Source organism: Takifugu rubripes, chromosome 14 (genome assembly GCF_901000725.2).
Source record: "Takifugu rubripes chromosome 14, fTakRub1.2, whole genome shotgun sequence".
Taxonomy (NCBI): domain Eukaryota; kingdom Metazoa; phylum Chordata; class Actinopteri; order Tetraodontiformes; family Tetraodontidae; genus Takifugu; species Takifugu rubripes.
In genome coordinates, this window is record NC_042298.1 from 4,691,966 (window position 1) to 4,709,722 (window position 17,757).

General features: G+C 40.3%; 1 protein-coding gene across 4 annotated transcripts in view; it reads right to left on the reverse strand.

Moving 5' to 3' along the window:
* Nucleotides 1–1,132: 1,132 nt before the first annotated feature.
* ahnak (AHNAK nucleoprotein) overlaps nt 1,133–17,757 on the reverse strand; it is a 32,578-nt gene continuing 15,953 nt past the window's right edge. For 2 of the 4 annotated variants that reach the window (XM_029846998.1, XM_029846997.1), the window contains 2 exons: nt 16,204–17,215; nt 1,133–12,300 (listed from right to left, as the gene is read on the reverse strand). In XM_029846998.1, the coding sequence (XP_029702858.1) occupies nt 2,006–12,300; nt 16,204–17,215 (11,307 nt within the window). In that variant the 3' untranslated portion in view covers nt 1,133–2,005. Of the gene's footprint in view, nt 15,602–15,757; nt 17,558–17,757 lie in introns of all 4 variants that reach the window. The other 2 variants (XM_029846999.1, XM_029847000.1) reach the window with 2 other exon arrangements.

Genomic DNA, 17,757 nt, shown 5'->3' on the forward strand with positions numbered 1-17,757 from the left:
TCATGTAAACAATGCTAGCAGGTACACAACCTACCAGAAAATTATAACCTTTGGTTAATATATGCAAATAAGGACTTTTTAGCCCAAGAGCTAACAATATAATACATCGTTTGTACCTTGAAATTCTAAAAAATGATTGGAATTGCTTTGCATTCCTATTTTCTACACATCAATGATTACCTTTGATCAGATTGATCAATAAGGTTTTGATGATGACATCTATCAAGACTTATGCATAAAAGTTCCTACTGTGTTCCCACTATATTTGAAATGCTCTCAGAATAACTTTGCTGAGGATCAACAAAAACACAAACAACAAGCTAATCCCTATATGTACAACTCAATTTCATTTGTTGTCCAATGCAGGGTCAGATTCTATACAATAATAATACCACCGCTCACTTGTTTTTGTTATTTTTGTCAACGTTATTACCGATGAGGTTATGTGACAGCTTGTCTGTCTTTTAGCAAAATGACTCAAAATGTTATAAACGGATTTTAACGGAATTTTCAGGTGATGTTCCAGATTCCAGAGGGACTTCATCTTTCAAACAAAAGCAACCTACTAAGTTATGTAACATTGTATTACTGCACACTACTACAGGTGTGAGTCACAATATGCGGGTACTGAGCTGCTTTGCAGAGGTCTGTGCTGTCTGAGTGCTTTTTCCTATTTATCATTGTGATTATTTATAGTATGTCATTTATTAAATCGTATCTCCCATTTTCTCTTCTAAACTCCCCGAAATTCTTGGGAAATGGTCACTTTTACAGTTGAAAACATACTTTAACTTTAATCTATGTGCTTTAGACTTTTATTCTATCAACATTTCAAATATAAATAAACAAAAAACATTTATTTCTGCTACAGTTTAACTACTGTTGTCTTGAATTCCTTCTCAGTGGCCAGTATGGCTTTGCTTTATGCTGCAGATTTCTTTCAGTTAATCGGTGCCCAAACCTTGCAGAGGGTGGGTTTGTGTATTTACCTTTTGACAGTCCCTCCGGTGGTGTTTTTAAGGCAGCTGGTAGTAAAATTAGCGCTATCTGCTGGACATGACTTGACAGTGGAAACAGTGTTCACGGTAGGTACAAATTTTCACAAAAAAACACAGACGTACAAACCTTAGAATTAATTTCTATAAATCTGTTTATTTAGTTTGTTTGACAGAATGCACACAATGAAATTGGCCCAAATAATCATGTTTTAACTCCAATAAGAGTCAATCTACACAGTTTCTTTGCAAAAAAAAGAGACATCTTTTTTTGTGTAGTATATAAAGTGTGTTAAGCAAACTAAAGGAAATGAATGAAATAAAACACAGAGAACCATAAGGTATGAAAATGACACATGATTAAAAAGCAAAATGTGTTTAATATGAAGCAACTTAATATATACTTATAGTTTGTTTTTTGTTTTTTATTTTTTTTAATCCATTTGCTTGCACAAAATAAATGTTCTTAAAAATGCTCAGAAAATTACTGACAGGCAGTTGCAAACAGTGAGTGTTGGCAAATAGAACATTATTGCTTTCTAAAGAGCCAGTTCTATGTGGTCTATATTTGGTTCTGCATTGATTAAACAATAATACACATGAAATCTTAACTGCTGATGGTTGTGTCTGGGTGTATGAACAGCAACTTCCTTCAAATTATTAACTATTGGAACTCTCTCTGTGCAATAAACCCCTGGATACCAATATACCACACCCAATGTAACAACATTCAATTAAAATAAAAAAAATCAAATGAGACATAATCCTATATTAAAAACTATTGTTTTTTTTTTTTTTCTGCAAAGTGGAATATATTCAATAAATCTGGACTATGTACAGAAATAATATAACAATACACATTCATCTTATTTACACTTTGAATGGTTTATTGTGTTGCAGGCTTGGTTTACTTGAGAAAAAATGTTTAACAATTTAGAGGACTATGTGAGACCCCTTTCAATTGAAGAACTGGTATTTTGTGCCAAGAGCACAGTTTTAATTGGCGTTGATTATTTTTTGGGCGAAACAGTCAGTTCAACTTTTGGCAACTTTAAACCACCACCACTGTCACTGCTGGAGGATGAAGACAACCTAGATTTCTTAAAAGTTTGTGAAACACCTGCACTTCCCTCTGCCCCTGTGTCGGCACCTTCACCAAGTGTCACTTCATACGAGCCCTTCGACTTTGAACCAAACCCTCCAAAGGTGCCAAATTTCAACTTGCCTTTCTTCCCCTTAATTTTGCCCCCTCCAAGGTCTAATGAAATATCACCACTTCCAGCTTCCAAGTGAGGTGAAGAACTAATATTAAGGCCCCCCTCATCGCTCAGAGAAGATCTGTGCCTTATTTTGAACACATCCAGGGAGGCCGATTTGCTCTTTGAAGACACACTGAGGCCAGGGTTGCCCTGTAATTCAAATTTCCCACCTAATTCTTTCTCTGCATGCACATCCTTTCCTCTTGCACCCAATTCTATCTCTGGACCCTGAAGATCACCTGCGCTGCCAACCTTTTGTTTTGACTTGCCAAATAATCTTGGCATTTTCACCTTGACCTTGCTTTCATTATACCTCACTTCAGGACTGGGAACTTGAATATTTGGAGAACTTGCTTGACAACTAATTGATGGAGATTGTATTTTTAAAGCTGCACTATCTAAATGTCCCCCTTCACCGTCCAGCTCTTCCGTGTAAAGAAAACCAAATTTTGGAATCTTCAATTTGGGAAAGGTTACAGCACCCTCTGGGAAGTTAAGGCCACAAGGCACTGCGGCTGCTGAGACACCACCATCAAACTCTGCTCCGCCCTTCACATTTAACCATGGCCCTTTATGACTAGCAGATATTGAACCCTCTGTGTGTGTGCTGAGGTTTGCATCAACATCCGGAGCAGACATGGTCACTTTTGGCATGTTCACATCTTTGCCTTTGTCTGGGGAGATGTTCAATGAAGCAGATGGCAAATCTACATCAGATGATAAAGATCCATCACCTTTAAGTTTTGGTGATTTAATATCTATCTCCACATCAGGAAAATGTAGCTTACCAAAAAGAGGCTTCTTCACCTTCGTTCCTTTGACATGGATATTGGGTGAGTCAACTTCGAGATTTATTGCTGGAGTGTCTACCTCAAAATCAGGTTTCTTTGTCTTTCCTTTAACTTTAGGAAGTTTAAATTTGCCCCTTTTCCCTTTGATATCAATGTCAGGGGCATCAATACTTGCATCAGTGCCTGAGACATTAATTTGTGCTTTGGGGACTTTTACTTTGACAGTGGATTCTGGACTTTCAATTTCAGGGGATTTAATTCCAAATTTAGGGCCTTTGAACTTTGGAAAACGAACACCAGTCTTTACATGATCAACAGAAACACCCTGTGAAGTAATACTAGGTACTCCACAGTCAAGGCTACCATCTATACTGGGTGTGGCCAATTTCACATCACCTTTGAGTTTGGCAGTAGGTCCTTCAACATTGAGGTCAGAAGAAGGAATGTTAACGTCCATTTGAGGGACCTGTACACTTGAACCCTCAAAATCTATCTGTGGCATTTTTAGTCCAAACTTAGGAGCTTTGACATCAACTTTTGGTGCTTTAATGTCTCCCTCAATCTTTGGAACGGACACGTCACCTTCATGTCTGGGACCACTCAGATGAAAATCTACATCAGGCATTGATATTTTTGGACCAGAGAGTGATGGCACATGGAATTTTGCTCCTTTGATTTTTCCATCAGGTCGATCAATATTCATCTCACAACCTTTAATGTCAACAGAAGGAGCCTTCACATTGATTCCAGCTTTAGGAAGGTTTACATCAAACTCAGGGCCCTCTAGTTTGGGACTTTTACCACCGAATGAGGGCATTTTGATTGTTGGCATTTTAAAACCTCCACTTTCTCCCCCAATATTTACTTCTGGACCTTTAACATCAACTTTTGGTGCTTTAATGTCTCCCTCAATCTTTGGAACTGAAACATCAACATCACCTTTGAGTTTGGGACCACTTAGATTTAAGCCAACATCAGGCATAGATATTTTTGGACCCGAAAATGATGGTAGCTTCAATTTTGGTCCAGTGATTTTTCCATCAGGTCCTTCAATGTCAATCTCTGGAGCTTTAATATCAACATCAGGTACTTTCACATCTATGTTCGCCTTAGGTATGTTTATGTCCACATCTGGAGCTTCAACATGAGGACCCTTGAAGCCAAATTTTGGTATTCTGACTTTTGGCACCTTAAATCCTCCCTCTTCTTCGAGATCCACTTTGGGACCTTTAATGTCAACATCTGGAACTGACATATCAACATCACCTTTGAGTTTGGGACCACTCAGATGAAAATCCACATCAGGCATTGATACTTTTGGACCAGAAAGTGATGGAAGCTTAAATTTGGGTCCCCTGATTTTTCCATCAGGCCCCTCAATGTTAATCTCTGGAGCATCAATGTCAACATCGGGGGCCTTCACATTGATTTCAGCTTTAGGAAGGTTTACATCAAAATCAGGGCCTTCTAGTTTAGGGCTTTTACCACCAAAGGAGGGCATTTTAAATGTTGGCATTTTAAAACCACCTTTACCTTCAACATTTACTTCTGGACCTTTAACATCAACCTTTGGTGTTTTAATGTCTCCCTCAATCTTTGGAACTGACACATCAACATCTCCTTTGAGTTTGGGACCACTCAGATGAAAATCCACATCAGGCATTGATACATTTGGACCAGAAAGTGATGGAAGCTTAAATTTGGGTCCCCTGATTTTTCCATCAGGGCCTTCAATGTCAATCTCTGGACCTTTAACGTCAACATCAGGGGCCTTTACATTGATCTCAGCTTTAGGAAGGTTTACATCAAAATCAGGGCCTTCTAGTTTGGGGCTTTTACCACCAAATGAGGGCATTTTAATCTTGGGCATTTTAAATCCACTTGTTTCTCCTTCAATGTCAAACTTAGGACCTTTAATGTCAACATCAGGGCGCTTAATATCGATCTCAGCTTTAGGAAGGTTTACATCAAAATCAGGGCCCTCTAGTTTAGGGCTTTTCCCACCGAATGAGGGCATTTTGATTGTTGGCATTTTAAAACCTCCACTTTCTCCCTCAATATTTACTTCTGGACCTTTAACATCAACCTTTGGTCCTTTAATGTCTCCTTCAATCTTTGGCACTGACACATCAACATCACCTTTGAGTTTGGGACCACTCAGATGAAAATCCATATCAGGCATTGATATTTTTGGACCAGAAAGTGATGGAAGCTTAAATTTGGGTCCCCTGATTTTTCCATCTGGCCCCTCAATGTTAATCTCTGGAGCATCAATGTCAACATCAGGGGGCTTGACATCAATCTCAGCTTTAGGAAGGTTTACATCAAAATCAGGGCCCTCTAGTTTGGGACGTTTACCACCAAAGGAGGGCATTTTAAATGTTGGCATTTTAAAACCACCTTCTCCTTCAATATTTACTTCTGGACCTTTAACATCAACTTTTGGTGCTTTAATGTCTCCCTCAATCTTTGGAACTGACACATCAACATCACCTTTGAGTTTGGGACCACTCAGATGAAAATCCACATCAGGCATTGATATTTTTGGACCAGAAAGTGATGGAAGCTTAAATTTGGGTCCCCTGATTTTTCCATCAGGGCCTTCAATGTCAAACTCTGGACCTTTAATGTCAGCATCAGGGGCCTTCACATTGATCTCACCTTTAGGAAGGTTTACATCAAAATCAGGGCCTTCTAGTTTGGGGCTTTTACCACCAAATGAGGGCATTTTAATCTTGGGCATTTTAAATCCACCTGTTTCTCCTTCAATGTCAAATTTAGGACCTTTAATGTCAACATCAGGGCGCTTGATATCGATCTCAGCTTTAGGAAGGTTTACATCAAAATCAGGGCCCTCTAGTTTAGGGCTTTTCCCTCCGAATGAAGGCATTTTGATTGTTGGCATTTTAAAACCTCCACTTTCGCCCTCAATATTTACTCCTGGACCTTTCACATCAACCTTTGGTGTTTTAATGTCTCCCTCAATCTTTGGAACTGACACATCAACATCACCTTTAACTTTGGGACCACTCAGATGAAAATCCATATCAGGCATTGATATTTTTGGACCAGAAAGTGATGGAAGCTTAAATTTGGGTCCCTTGATTTTTCCATCAGGCCCCTCAATGTTAATCTCTGGAGCATCAATGTCAACATCAGGGGGCTTGATATCGATCTCAGTTTTAGGAAGTTTTACATCAAAATCAGGGCCTTCTAGTTTTGGGCTTTTCCCACCGAATGAGGGCATTTTGATTGTTGGCATTTTAAAACCTCCACTTTCTCCTTCAATATTTACTTCTGGACCTTTAACATCAACTTTTGGTGCTTTAATGTCTCCCTCAATCTTTGGAACTGACATATCAACATCACCTTTGAGTTTGGGACCACTCAGATGAAAATCCACATCAGGCATTGATATTTTTGGACCAGAAAGTGATGGAAGCTTAAATTTGGGTCCCCTGATTTTTCCATCAGGTCCTTCAATGTCGATCTCTGGACCTTTAATGTCAACATCAGGGGCCTTCACATTGATTTCAGCTTTAGGAAGGTTTACATCAAAATCAGGGCCTTCTAGTTTAGGGCTTTTACCACCAAAGGAGGGCATTTTAAATGTTGGCATTTTAAAACCACCTTTACCTTCAACATTTACTTCTGGACCTTTAACATCAACCTTTGGTGTTTTAATGTCTCCCTCAATCTTTGGAACTGACACATCAACATCTCCTTTGAGTTTGGGACCACTCAGATGAAAATCCACATCAGGCATTGATACGTTTGGACCAGAAAGTGATGGAAGCTTAAATTTGGGTCCCCTGATTTTTCCATCAGGGCCTTCAATGTCAATCTCTGGACCTTTAACGTCAACATCAGGGGCCTTTACATTGATCTCAGCTTTAGGAAGGTTTACATCAAAATCAGGGCCTTCTAGTTTGGGGCTTTTACCACCAAATGAGGGCATTTTAATCTTGGGCATTTTAAATCCACTTGTTTCTCCTTCAATGTCAAACTTAGGACCTTTAATGTCAACATTAGGGCGCTTAATATCGATCTCAGCTTTAGGAAGGTTTACATCAAAATCAGGGCCTTCTAGTTTAGGGCTTTTCCCACCGAATGAGGGCATTTTGATTGTTGGCATTTTAAAACCACCACTTTCTCCTTCAATATTTACTTCTGGACCTTTAACATCAACTTTTGGTGCTTTTATGTCTCCCTCAATCTTTGGAACTGACAAATCAACATCACCTTTAACTTTGGGACCACTGATATGAAAATCCATATCAGGCATTGATATTTTTGGACCAGAAAGTGATGGAAGCTTAAATTTGGGTCCCCTGATTTTTCCATCTGGCCCCTCAATGTTAATCTCTGGAGCATCAATGTCAACATCAGGGGCCTCCACATTGATCTCAGCTTTAGGAAGGTTTACATCAAAATCAGGGCCCTCTACTTTGGGGCTTTTACCACCAAAGGAGGGCATTTTAAATGTTGGCATTTTAAAACCACCTTCGCCTTCAATATTTACTTCTGGACCTTTAACATCAACTTTTGGTGCTTTAATGTCTCCCTCAATCTTTGGAACTGACACATCAACATCACCTTTGACTTTGGGACCACTCAGATGAAAATCCACATCAGGCATTGATATTTTTGGACCAGAAAGTGATGGAAGCTTGAATTTGGGTCCCCTGATTTTTCCATCAGGTCCTTCAATGTCAATCTCTGGACCTTTAATGTCAGCATCAGGGGCCTTCACATTGATCTCAGCTTTAGGAAGGTTTACATCGAAATCAGGGCCCTCTAGTTTGGGACTTTTACCACCAAATGAGGGCATTTTAAACTTGGGCATTTTAAATCCACTTGTTTCTCCTTCAATGTCAAACTTAGGACCTTTAATGTCAACATCAGGGGCCTTCACATTGATCTCAGATTTAGGAAGTCTTACATCAAAATCAGGGCCTTCTAGTTTTGGGCTTTTCCCACCAAATGAGGGCATTTTGATTGTTGGCATTTTAAAACCTCCACTTTCTCCTTCAATATTTACTTCTGGACCTTTAACATCAACTTTTGGTGCTTTAATGTCTCCCTCAATCTTTGGAACTGACACATCAACATCACCTTTGAGTTTGGGACCACTCAGATGAAAATCCACATCAGGCATTGATATTTTTGGACCAGAAAGTGATGGAAGCTTAAATTTGGGTCCCCTGATTTTTCCATCAGGCCCCTCAATGTTCATGTCTGGAGCATCAATGTCAACATCAGGGGCCTCCACGTTGATCTCAGCTTTAGGAAGGTTTACATCAAAATCAGGGCCCTCTAGTTTGGGACTTTTACCACCAAAGGAGGGCATTTTAAATGTTGGCATTTTAAAACCACCTTCGCCTTCAATATTTATTTCTGGGCCTTTAACATCAACTTTTGGTGCTTTAATGTCTCCCTCAATCTTTGGAACTGACACATCAACATCACCTTTGAGTTTGGGACCACTCAGATGAAAATCCATATCAGGCATTGATATTTTTGGACCAGAAAGTGATGGAAGCTTAAATTTAGGTCCCCTGATTTTTCCATCAGGGCCTTCAATGTCAATCTCTGGAGCATTAATGTCAACATCAGGGGCCTTCACATTGATCTCAGCTTTAGGAAGGTTTACATCAAAATCAGGGCCTTCTAGTTTAGGGCCTTTACCACCAAATGAGGGCAATTTAATTTTGGGCATCTTAAATCCACTTGTTTCTCCGTCACCATCAAACTTAGGACCTTTAATGTCAACATCAGGGGCCTTCACATTGATCTCAGCTTTAGGAAGGTTTACATCGAAATCAGGGCCCTCTAGTTTGGGACTTTTACCACCAAATGAGGGCATTTTAATCTTGGGCATTTTAAATCCACTTGTTTCTTCTTCAATGTCAAACTTAGGACCTTTAATGTCAACATCAGGGGCCTTCACATTGATCTCAGATTTAGGAAGTCTTACATCAAAATCAGGGCCTTCTAGTTTTGGGCTTTTCCCACCAAATGAGGGCATTTTGATTGTTGGCATTTTAAAACCTCCACTTTCTCCTTCAATATTTACTTCTGGACCTTTAACATCAACTTTTGGTGCTTTAATATCTCCCTCAATCTTTGGAACTGACACATCAACATCACCTTTAAGTTTGGGACCACTCAGACGAAAATCCACATCAGGCATTGATATTTTTGGACCAGAAAGTGATGGAAGCTTAAATTTGGGTCCCCTGATTTTTCCATCAGGCCCCTCAATGTTAATGTCTGGAGCATCAATGTCAACATCAGGGGCCTCCACATTGATCTCAGCTTTAGGAAGGTTTACATCAAAATCAGGGCCTTCTAGTTTGGGACTTTTACCACCAAAGGAGGGCATTTTAAATGTTGGCATTTTAAAACCACCTTCGCCTTCAATATTTACTTCTGGACCTTTAACATCAACTTTTGGTGCTTTAATGTCTCCCTCAATCTTTGGAACTGACACATCAACATCACCTTTAAGTTTGGGACCACTCAGACGAAAATCCACATCAGGCATTGATATTTTTGGACCAGAAAGTGATGGAAGCTTAAATTTGGGTCCCCTGATTTTTCCATCAGGCCCCTCAATGTCAATCTCTGGAGCATTAATGTCAACATCAGGGGCCTTCACATTGATCTCAGCTTTAGGAAGGTTTACATCGAAATCAGGGCCTTCTAGTTTGGGGCTTTTACCACCAAATGAGGGCATTTTAATCTTGGGCATTTTTAATCCACTTGTTTCTCCTTCGATGTCAAACTTAGGACCTTTAATGTCAACATCAGGGGCCTTCACATTGATCTCAGATTTAGGAAGTCTTACATCAAAATCAGGGCCTTCTAGTTTTGGGCTTTTCCCACCAAATGAGGGCATTTTGATTGTTGGCATTTTAAAACCTCCACTTTCTCCTTCAATATTTACTTCTGGACCTTTAACATCAACTTTTGGTGCTTTAATGTCTCCCTCAATCTTTGGAACTGACACATCAACATCACCTTTAAGTTTGGGACCTCTCAGATGAAAATCCACATCAGGCATTGATACTTTTGGACCAGAAAGTGATGGAAGCTTAAATTTGGGTCCCCTGATTTTTCCATCAGGCCCCTCAATGTTAATCTCTGGAGCATTAATGTCAACATCAGGGGCCTCCACATTGATCTCAGCTTTAGGAAGGTTTACATCAAAATCAGGGCCCTCTAGTTTAGGGCTTTTCCCACCGAATGAAGGCATTTTGATTGTTGGCATTTTAAAACCACCACTTTCTCCTTCAATATTTACTTCTGGACCTTTAATATCAACTTTTGGTGCTTTAATGTCTCCCTCAATCTTTGGAACTGACACATCAACATCACCTTTGAGTTTGGGACCACTCAGATGAAAATCCATATCAGGCATTGATATTTTTGGACCAGAAAGTGATGGAAGCTTAAATTTAGGTCCCCTGATTTTTCCATCAGGGCCTTCAATGTCAATCTCTGGAGCATTAATGTCAACATCAGGGGCCTCCACATTGATCTCAGCTTTAGGAAGGTTTACATCAAAATCAGGGCCTTCTAGTTTGGGGCTTTTACCACCAAATGAGGGCATTTTAATCTTGGGCATTTTAAATCCACTTGTTTCTCCTTCAATGTCAAACTTAGGACCTTTAATGTCAACATCAGGGGGCTTGACATCAATCTCAGCTTTAGGAAGGTTTACATCAAAATCAGGGCCATCTAGTTTGGGGCTTTTACCACCAAAGGAGGGCATTTTAAATGTTGGCATTTTAAAACCACCTTCACCTTCAATATTTACTTCTGGGCCTTTAACATCAACTTTTGGTGCTTTCATGTCTCCCTCAATCTTTGGAACTGACACATCAACATCACCTTTGAGTTTGGGACCACTCAGATGAAAATCCACATCAGGCATTGATATTTTTGGACCAGAAAGTGATGGAAGCTTAAATTTGGGTCCTTTGACTTTTCCATCAGGCCCTTCAATGTCAATCTCTGGACCTTCAATGTCAACATCAGGACCCTCCAGTTTTGGACCTTTTCCACCAAATGAGGGCATTTTAATCTTGGGCATTTTAAATCCTCCTGTTCCGCCTTCAATATTCACTTCTGGACCTGTAACATCAAAATCTGGTCCCTTTATGTCTCCCTCAATCTTTGGAACTGACACATCAACATCTCCTTTGAGTTTGGGACCACTTAGATTTAAGCCAACATCAGGCATGGATATTTTGGGACCCGAAAATGATGGTAATTTCAATTTTGGTCCAGTGATTTTTCCATCAGGTCCTTCAATGTCAATCTCTGGAGCTTTGATATCAACATCAGGTACTTTCACATCTATGTTAGCTTTAGGTATGTTTATGTCCACATCTGGAGCTTCAATGTGAGGACCCTTGAAGCCAAATTTTGGCAATTTGACTTTTGGCATCTTAAATCCACCTTCTTGTTCGAGATCCAATTTCGGACCTTTCATGTCAATATCTGGAATTTGAATGTCTTCTTCAATCTTTGGAATTGACACATCGATATCACCCTTGAGTTTGGGACGACTCACATGAATGTCCACATCAGGCACCGAGACGCTGGGTCCAGACATTGATGGAAGATTGACTTTGGGTACTTTGATTTTTGCATCACTTCCTTCAACCTTTGGACAATCTACATTGATGTTCCCTTTAGGAATTTTGATATTAACATCAGGGACTTCAGTCTTTGGACTTTTAAAATGAAAGTGAGGCATTTTGATTTTGGGCATTTTGAATCCACCTTTGTTTCCCTTCATGTTAATGTCTGGTGTTTTTACTTTAACCCCAGGAGCTTTAAGATCACCTTTAATTTTTGGAACTGAAGCATCTCCATCTCCTTCGACTCTTGGGCCATGTAGATCAAGGTCAATTTCTGGCAATTTTGGTGACTTGATTGTAGGTAGCTTGAATTTTCCACCTTTGACTTTTCCATCAGGCCCTTCAATGTCAATCTCTGGAGCGTCAATGTCAACATCAGGGGCCTTCAAATTGATTTCAGCTTTAGGAAGGTTTACATCAACATCAGGACCCTCCAGTTTTGGACCTTTTCCACCAAATGAGGGCATTTTAATCTTGGGCATTTTAAATCCTCCTGTTCCGCCTTCAATATTCACTTCTGGACCTGTGACATTGAAATCTGGTGCTTTAATGTCTCCCTCAATCTTTGGAACTGACACATCAACATCACCTTTGAGTTTGGGACCACTTAGGTTTAAGCCAACATCAGGCATGGATATTTTGGGACCCGAAAATGAAGGTAGCTTCAATTTTGGTCCTGTGATTTTTCCTTCAGGTCCTTCAATGTCAAAATCTGGAGCTTTAATATCAACATCAGGTACTTTCACATCTATGTTCGCCTTAGGTATGTTTATGTCAACATCTGGAGCTTCAACATGAGGACCCTTGAAGCCAAATTTTGGCAGTTTGACTTTTGGCATCTTAAATCCTCCCTCTGGTCCTTCGACTCCAATGTCTGGTCCTTCAACATCCACCTCAGGAGCTGTCATATTTCCTGTCAGTGTTGGAACTGAAATATCTACATCTCCTTCAACTTTAGGACCTTTCAGGTTAATGTCAAAACCTGGAAGTTTTGGTGTTTTCATTGACGGTAGCTTAAATTTGGGTCCTTTGACCTTTCCATCAGGCCCTTCAATGTCAATCTCTGGAGCATTAATGTCAACATCAGGGGCCTTAACATTGATTTCAGCTTTAGGAAGGTTTACATCAACATCAGGACCCTCCAGTTTTGGACCTTTTCCACTAAATGTGGGGATTTTAAACTTGGGCATTTTAAATCCACTTGTTTCTGAGTCAATATCCACTTTAGGACCTTTAATGTCAATACCAGGTGTTTTAATGTCTCCCTCAATCTTTGGAACTGACACATCAACATCTCCTTTGAGTTTGGGACCACTCAGATGAAAATCCACATCAGGCATTGATATTTTTGGACCAGAAAGTGATGGAAGCTTAAATTTGGGTCCTTTGACTTTTCCATCAGGCCCTTCAATGTCAATCTCTGGACCTTCAATGTCAACATCAGGGGCCTTCACATTGATCTCAGCTTTGGGAAAGTTTACATCAACATCAGGACCCTCCAGTTTTGGACCTTTTCCACCAAATGAGGGCATTTTAATCTTGGGCATTTTAAATCCTCCTGTTCCGCCTTCAATATTCACTTCTGGACCTGTAACATCGAAATCTGGTCCCTTTATGTCTCCCTCAATCTTTGGAACTGACACATCAACATCTCCTTTGAGTTTGGGACCACTTAGATTTAAGCCAACATCAGGCATGGATATTTTGGGACCTGAAAATGACGGTAGCTTCAATTTTGGTCCTGTGATTTTTCCTTCAGGTCCTTCAATGTCAAAATCTGGAGCTTTGATATCAACATCAGGTACTTTCACATCTATGTTCGCCTTAGGTATGTTTATGTCAACATCTGGAGCTTCAACATGAGGACCCTTGAAGCCAAATTTTGGCAGTTTGACTTTTGGCATCTTAAATCCTCCCTCTGGTCCTTCGACTCCAATGTCTGGTCCTTCAACATTCACCTCAGGAGCTGTCATATTTCCTGTCAGTGTTGGAACTGAAATATCTACATCTCCTTCAACTTTAGGACCTTTCAGGTTAATGTCAAAACCTGGAAGTTTTGGTGTTTTCATTGACGGTAGCTTAAATTTGGGTCCTTTGACTTTTCCATCAGGCCCTTCAATGTCAATCTCTGGAGCATTAATGTCAACATCAGGGGCCTTCACATTGATTTCAGCTTTAGGAAGGTTTACATCAACATCAGGACCCTCCAGTTTTGGACCTTTTCCACTAAATGTGGGGATTTTAAACTTGGGCATTTTAAATCCACTTGTTTCTGAGTCAATATCCACTTTAGGACCTTTAATGTCAATACCAGGTGTTTTAATGTCTCCCTCAATCTTTGGAACTGACACATCAACATCTCCTTTGAGTTTGGGACCACTCAGATGAAAATCCACATCAGGCATTGATATTTTTGGACCAGAAAGTGATGGAAGCTTAAATTTGGGTCCTTTGACTTTTCCATCAGGCCCTTCAATGTCAATCTCTGGACCTTCAATGTCAACATCAGGGGCCTTCACATTGATCTCAGCTTTGGGAAGGTTTACATCAACATCAGGACCCTCCAGTTTTGGACCTTTTCCACCAAATGAGGGCATTTTAATCTTGGGCATTTTAAATCCTCCTGTTCCGCCTTCAATATTCACTTCTGGACCTGTAACATCGAAATCTGGTCCCTTTATGTCTCCCTCAATCTTTGGAACTGACACATCAACATCTCCTTTGAGTTTGGGACCACTTAGATTTAAGCCAACATCAGGCATGGATATTTTGGGACCTGAAAATGACGGTAGCTTAAATTTTGGTCCTGTGATTTTTCCATCAGGTCCTTCAATGTCAATCTCTGGAGCTTTGATATCAACATCAGGTACTTTCACATCTATGTTCGCCTTAGGTATGTTTATGTCAACATCTGGAGCTTCAACATGAGGACCCTTGAAGCCAAATTTTGGCAGTTTGACTTTTGGCATCTTAAATCCTCCCTCTGGTCCTTCGACTCCAATGTCTGGTCCTTCAACATTCACCTCAGGAGCTGTCATATTTCCTGTCAGTGTTGGAACTGAAATATCTACATCTCCTTCAACTTTAGGACCTTTCAGGTTAATGTCAAAACCTGGAAGTTTTGGTGTTTTCATTGACGGTAGCTTAAATTTGGGTCCTTTGACTTTTCCATCAGGCCCTTCAATGTCAATCTCTGGAGCATTAATGTCAACATCAGGGGCCTTCACATTGATTTCAGCTTTAGGAAGGTTTACATCAACATCAGGACCCTCCAGTTTTGGACCTTTTCCACTAAATGTGGGGATTTTAAACTTGGGCATTTTAAATCCACTTGTTTCTGAGTCAATATCCACTTTAGGACCTTTAAAGTCAATACCAGGTGTTTTAATGTCTCCCTCAATCTTTGGAACTGACACATCAACATCTCCTTTGAGTTTGGGACCACTCAGATGAAAATCCACATCAGGCATTGATATTTTTGGACCAGAAAGTGATGGAAGCTTAAATTTGGGTCCTTTGACTTTTCCATCAGGCCCTTCAATGTCAATCTCTGGACCTTCAATGTCAACATCAGGGGCCTTCACATTGATCTCAGCTTTGGGAAGGTTTACATCAACATCAGGACCCTCCAGTTTTGGACCTTTTCCACCAAATGAGGGCATTTTAATCTTGGGCATTTTAAATCCTCCTGTTCCGCCTTCAATATTCACTTCTGGACCTGTAACATCGAAATCTGGTCCCTTTATGTCTCCCTCAATCTTTGGAACTGACACATCAACATCTCCTTTGAGTTTGGGACCACTTAGATTTAAGCCAACATCAGGCATGGATATTTTGGGACCTGAAAATGACGGTAGCTTAAATTTTGGTCCTGTGATTTTTCCATCAGGTCCTTCAATGTCAATCTCTGGAGCTTTGATATCAACATCAGGTACTTTCACATCTATGTTCGCCTTAGGTATGTTTATGTCAACATCTGGAGCTTCAACATGAGGACCCTTGAAGCCAAATTTTGGCAGTTTGACTTTTGGCATCTTAAATCCTCCCTCTGGTCCTTCGACTCCAATGTCTGGTCCTTCAACATCCACCTCAGGAGCTGTCATATTTCCTGTCAGTGTTGGAACTGAAATATCTACATCTCCTTCAACTTTAGGACCTTTCAGGTTAATGTCAAAACCTGGAAGTTTTGGTGTTTTCATTGACGGTAGCTTAAATTTGGGTCCTTTGACTTTTCCATCAGGCCCTTCAATGTCAATCTCTGGAGCATTAATGTCAACATCAGGGGCCTTCACATTGATTTCAGCTTTAGGAAGGTTTACATCAACATCAGGACCCTCCAGTTTTGGACCTTTTCCACTAAATGTGGGGATTTTAAACTTGGGCATTTTAAATCCACTTGTTTCTGAGTCAATATCCACTTTAGGACCTTTAATGTCAACACCAGGTGTTTTAATGTCTCCCTCAATCTTTGGAACTGACACATCAACATCTCCTTTGAGTTTGGGACCACTCAGATGAAAATCCACATCAGGCATTGATATTTTTGGACCAGAAAGTGATGGAAGCTTAAATTTGGGTCCTTTGACTTTTCCATCAGGCCCTTCAATGTCAATCTCTGGACCTTCAATGTCAACATCAGGGGCCTTCACATTGATCTCAGCTTTGGGAAGGTTTACATCAACATCAGGACCCTCCAGTTTTGGACCTTTTCCACCAAATGAGGGCATTTTAATCTTGGGCATTTTAAATCCTCCTGTTCCGCCTTCAATATTCACTTCTGGACCTGTAACATCGAAATCTGGTCCCTTTATGTCTCCCTCAATCTTTGGAACTGACACATCAACATCTCCTTTGAGTTTGGGACCACTTAGATTTAAGCCAACATCAGGCATGGATATTTTGGGACCTGAAAATGACGGTAGCTTAAATTTTGGTCCTGTGATTTTTCCATCAGGTCCTTCAATGTCAATCTCTGGAGCTTTGATATCAACATCAGGTACTTTCACATCTATGTTCGCCTTAGGTATGTTTATGTCAACATCTGGAGCTTCAACATGAGGACCCTTGAAGCCAAATTTTGGCAGTTTGACTTTTGGCATCTTAAATCCTCCCTCTGGTCCTTCGACTCCAATGTCTGGTCCTTCAACATTCACCTCAGGAGCTGTCATATTTCCTGTCAGTGTTGGAACTGAAATATCTACATCTCCTTCAACTTTAGGACCTTTCAGGTTAATGTCAAAACCTGGAAGTTTTGGTGTTTTCATTGACGGTAGCTTAAATTTGGGTCCTTTGACTTTTCCATCAGGCCCTTCAATGTCAATCTCTGGAGCATTAATGTCAACATCAGGGGCCTTCACATTGATTTCAGCTTTAGGAAGGTTTACATCAACATCAGGACCCTCCAGTTTTGGACCTTTTCCACCAAATGAGGGCATTTTAATCTTGGGCATTTTAAATCCTCCTGTTCCGCCTTCAATATTCACTTCTGGACCTGTAACATCGAAATCTGGTCCCTTTATGTCTCCCTCAATCTTTGGAACTGACACATCAACATCTCCTTTGAGTTTGGGACCACTTAGATTTAAGCCAACATCAGGCATGGATATTTTGGGACCTGAAAATGACGGTAGCTTAAATTTTGGTCCTGTGATTTTTCCATCAGGTCCTTCAATGTCAATCTCTGGAGCTTTGATATCAACATCAGGTACTTTCACATCTATGTTCGCCTTAGGTATGTTTATGTCAACATCTGGAGCTTCAACATGAGGACCCTTGAAGCCAAATTTTGGCAGTTTGACTTTTGGCATCTTAAATCCTCCCTCTGGTCCTTCGACTCCAATGTCTGGTCCTTCAACATCCACCTCAGGAGCTGTCATATTTCCTGTCAGTGTTGGAACTGAAATATCTACATCGCCTTCAACTTTAGGACCTTTCAGGTTAATGTCAAAACCTGGAAGTTTTGGTGTTTTCATTGACGGTAGCTTAAATTTGGGTCCTTTGACTTTTCCATCAGGCCCTTCAATGTCAATCTCTGGAGCATTAATGTCAACATCAGGGGCCT